This window comes from Pinus tabuliformis, chromosome J (assembly GCF_031772625.1).
Source record: "Pinus tabuliformis cultivar Carrire ecotype Pingquan chromosome J, CPIR1, whole genome shotgun sequence".
Classification (NCBI taxonomy): domain Eukaryota; kingdom Viridiplantae; phylum Streptophyta; class Pinopsida; order Pinales; family Pinaceae; genus Pinus; species Pinus tabuliformis.
In genome coordinates this window covers 352,556,024-352,560,738 of record NC_142295.1, presented here as the reverse complement: position 1 = coordinate 352,560,738, position 4,715 = coordinate 352,556,024, and the positions used below count along the sequence as shown (strand labels likewise).

At 36.7% G+C, this 4,715-nt stretch overlaps 1 protein-coding gene across 1 annotated transcript; it reads right to left on the bottom strand.

Annotated features, from left to right (window-relative positions):
* Positions 1–247: 247 nt before the first annotated feature.
* Positions 248–2,138, bottom strand: LOC149227218 (protein G1-like1). Its single transcript, XM_089377717.1, has one exon. The coding sequence runs from the start codon at positions 1,517–1,519 to the stop codon at positions 878–880; it is 642 nt and encodes a 213-aa protein (XP_089233843.1). The 5' UTR covers positions 1,520–2,138; the 3' UTR covers positions 248–877.
* Between the last annotated feature and the right edge of the window lie 2,577 nt (positions 2,139–4,715).

Here is a 4,715-nt window from a genome sequence, read left to right as displayed (position 1 = left end):
TCGATTATAATGTAAAGAAAACTGAGATTAAACTCATTATGGTAGCATTCTCTAAGTATTTGAATTTAAAGTAAAGTAAAATGAATAAACTCTTTTAACAAAACAAAATCTTACCTTAGATAAATACATTAATGAATATTGATCAGTATTAATTCCCTCTATATTTCTCATTCACAGACCATAGTGATATTGAAATTCAAAATCATCAATCAAACAGTACTTCAAAATCCAACAAATAACCTTATCGTAAACCGAAACAACCAGACATTGAGTCCAAATTATTGCATTGATGAACAACTTTTGTACAAGCAACTAAAAAGCTACCAACATTAGATTATGTAATCCAGCCAGTGGTGTCTCAGGGACTTCTGTTTTCGTTTCAAACAACAGAAGGCCCTCATAGCTAGAGCAGTAACTATGCAGAAAACTAATAATCTTACGTGGGCATAATATATACCTCGACAATCTTCTAATACATAACACGACGTTGAACTCAATATTCACGATGTACACAATCTAACTTCTATGCTAATATTGCAGCCTAACACGGGTACTGAGCTATATACTAAGCTATATACTAGGTTCATACAGGACCAACATAAGTACTAACTAATAATGACTAAATGCAGTGATATAGAGGTAATTACTAACTAATAAGGACTAGTCTAATCTTAATCAATCCAGGATTTTGCAACCAAGAGGGTTTATTTACCTCAAGGGTTTACACTGATCAGGGATTTGATCACCTACGTGCTAGTATATATATAATGGAACTAGCCAATTATGAGCTCTATCCAGCCCTACATCCACATAGACAGTACGTTTATAGTATGATAGAAAGGGTATGATGACAAACACACCAGGCTCGTTATTGCCATCAGTTGTGAACAGACAAGGGTATCATCGGATTGCTAGAGCCAGGATCTCCATTGATGCCATTGGAATTAGGTGTGGGTTGAACAATTTGCTGTTGCTGTACTTCATGGTGCTGCTGAAGCTGCTGCTGTTGCTGAGGAGGAGGGCGCTTGCGCTTTTTCTTCTCATAGGCAATTCCTCTAGCCTTGGCCTGCATTTCTCTGACTTCCCTCAGATAAAGCCTCACTGCCCGGGCTCCAAAGGGGTTGGATTCAGGCTGCCCACCATGTTCCTCGTAGGCTGCACGGAGTCGACCTATTAGGGCATCAAGACTGCCCCAGGCCTGCTTGAGCGGGCAAGGGCAGGGAGCAGGAGGGTGTGGATGGCCGAAAAACGGGCAGGGTGGGTTGTGGACTTTGGTCTTCCCAAACTGATCAAGATAACGCAGAAACTCCAGAACATGAGCCCCACTGCATCTAGACAAAGCCAAGGGGGGCCTGTGGTTCTTCAAATACTGACCAAATGTGTTCCAGTCTCTCCTCTTCTGGGACTCATAACGACTGGGAACAGTAGAGGGCTCCCTGGATTCTCTTCCATTGGATGATGATGATCCTTGCACTAGTGACCCATCACCATTAAAATTGACTAAACCTTCTGAATTCATAGGAAAACTATATACTCAGACCTTTGCAAAAAAAGTTCATATACAAACTCAAAAAGTCCCTAATCAGTTCTCAGCCAACCCTCAATCTGTGTCATTCACCTTATCCAAAACACCACACACAGTGCAACAAATCCAACCACCGCCAGCAGCCACCTACTTGAAATCCATGTCAACAAACTCTCTGGAATACTACCCACTCTGGAGAACTACATTAGTTTGACCAGATAAACAGAAATGAATCCAGCAAAGAAGCAAGGGGCCTGCACAAGATCCGGATTGGAGAGTGACACCATGCAATTGTAAGTGGGGTAGAGTCTGTCAGAGATCCAACAGAATTCAACAAAAGGAATTCAACAGCTGCCTGTTCAAATTCTGCTCTCGGAAAAGAAAGAGAGAAAACTGGAATACCTCGCAGGGTAAATTCGAGTAATGCGAATTGGGCTGCAGGGATAAACGGATCTGGAAAGAAAAACACGAGGAGAATGATTGATTTTATGGGCAAAAACCGAGGGATCGAATCACCCGAAGGGAAAAAAACGAGATCACTTGGGCAATGGAAGAAATTGAAATGAAAAAACGCAATGCCGGAGAGAGAAAATAATGGGTAGGGGGGAGAAGGGAGGCTGTGGCCATAAGAAAGACCGAGAGGAGGGGGAACAAGAGTGGCCCATACAAAGACACCGACCGCGTGGACGTGACGCCATTCTGACGGCCTCTCGTCCAAAAACGTCAAATCAACTCACCTGCTCGCTTATTCGTCCCGTTACATTAAACCCCCTTTTTTTTCCTTTAGTTTTTGAATTGGCTCTAACGTCCCAATTAGGGTTTCTAGGGTTTTCACATTACCGTTAGGGTTTCCCGCCATGGGCCAACCGCACGCACCCCCATGCATGGAGAGTGCACCAACTCATACATCGCTTGGTTGGGCCCGCTGTGTTTTGCCTTTGTGTTGATATACATACTATTGTAGATTTTATCAGATCTATCACAATTTGCTGTATTCTCTTGTCCTCTCCTCCATCGCATTGTGGGATGGCATATATTTTATTGTACGTTGCAATCATTCTTACATTGATCATGAAATAAATATAGTTTTTGTATCTTTTTCAATGTATCATATCTGTTTTATAATCAAATGTCCAACTTTTGTATTCATGGGTCTTCCATCAAAATCTGTCTTAGGGAAATGCAAATTGTTGGTGACCAATAATGGCTATGTGATTATGCCCATACATTTTAATTTCAAATGTATTAATTATATTGAAAATAATTTAAATATTTTTAAAATGATTAAATTATAAAAATATAATAAAATAAGTTAAATAAATATAGTATAAATAACTAAAATAAAAAAGAAAAAAGTGTGATAAAGAATTAGTATAATAGAATGAATATTTAAATATAATCTAAGTATAGAGATGGAAAGCATGACATAAAATGTTAAGTTTGCAAATAATATAATAAGAATTCTATAAAAAGCATACAAAGTGAACATCAAAGAAACTTATATAACAAGATTGAATATTTTAAAATCTAAAAAAAAAAGCACATTTTAAATGTAACTCTGGATGACTGCATATTAATAACATCAATCTTAGTACCCCTAGCTACTCACTCCAACAATCAGTGTACTCACTTTAACCCTTATGTCCCAATTACATGTGCCCTTCCTTGAACCCAACCCATGGGCACCCCGCACACCATGAATACCACTTTGGGTCAATGGGCAAGGCCCTTGATAAGCTCTCATCGCCACTAACCAACAAAGTGAAAGGGGAGCACTTTGAAACCTCTAAGGTATTTGACATAAATAACAACTTACACACATAAGTCCAAAACTTGGGCAGCTCTACAAATACATAATTGAACATCTTATATGCATACAATTGAACATCCTAGAAGTGCATGGTTATTATTAACAAAGATTAACACCCATCATTACCCAAGACCATTATGGAAATTGAATTGTTTTTATCTATACCTACTTATATAACATCTTGTTAAAAGGTTTAAATTAGTAATGACTTAGCAATAAGGCTTGGCCTCATAGATCTCCTCAAAGTTTTAATACATAGGGTTTTATTATTTCTTCACTTTTTTTTGCCACTTGAAGAATGAATGGGTAATTTTAATGTTATCTATAACTTATATAAGAATACATATGAAGTCAAATAGTATAATCAAATTTCTATATGTGAATACTTGTTTTACAATTCTACAATCTCCCAATTTTGAAGTAATTTTTTGTAGCCTTGTACCATGAACTTTCTTTTTGTTCCATAGTTTGTTCGTGACTTGCATGACTAGCTTGTGGTTTACAAACAACAACTAGGGAGCATTTAAGCCCTTGAAATCAAATCACACCCAATGTTAGCCACACCAACTAGTTTGCTCTCGAAATCAAATTGCACCCAACATTAGCCACACCCACTAGCTTTTGGTTTATGTAATAGTGGTCGAGGGGTATTTAAGCCTTTAAAATCACATCACACCCAAGCTTGGCCACACCAATAGTGTACCGAGAGGTTTCAAAGCAACCACATATCAAGGGGCGTCTAAGACCTCAAAATCACATTACACCCAACGTGAAGGACACCAACTTTTAAAATGGATAGATTGATATCTCCTTCCAAATATAAAGAATTTCAAATTTACTAAACAACACAATTATACTACACCATGTTTCATAAATTTGTATTCAAAAAACACATAAATAAATAATAATTTAAATTATTAATAAAATACTAAAAATTATTTTCAAAATTATATATATATATATATATATATATAATTTTATTGATAATAAAAGATAAATAACACTGATCACTATATTCTATGAAGATCCATTTTTAATTGGAGAGAATTTACTAAAAAGATATTTCCATAAAATACATTCTATTTTCTGTTCTGAACCAGGAGAATAAATTACAGTATTCACTCTTATCTATGAAAATCTCATTTTATTTTCTGTCTGAGTTACAGAAAAATTACAGGTTCCAAAATTTAAACACAAATTATTACAAACCGTTGGGCTTGGTCTTCGAGAGAAGGTTAGTTGAATGGGGTAGACGAGTGCCCCCTAAAGAAGGAAAAATATGAAAACGCGTTTTATCATGGTTCTGTATCATATTATATTGGGGTTCAAATCCTATTTCTATACATCCACCTTTATTAATGGTCATTATTCTTGTACCCC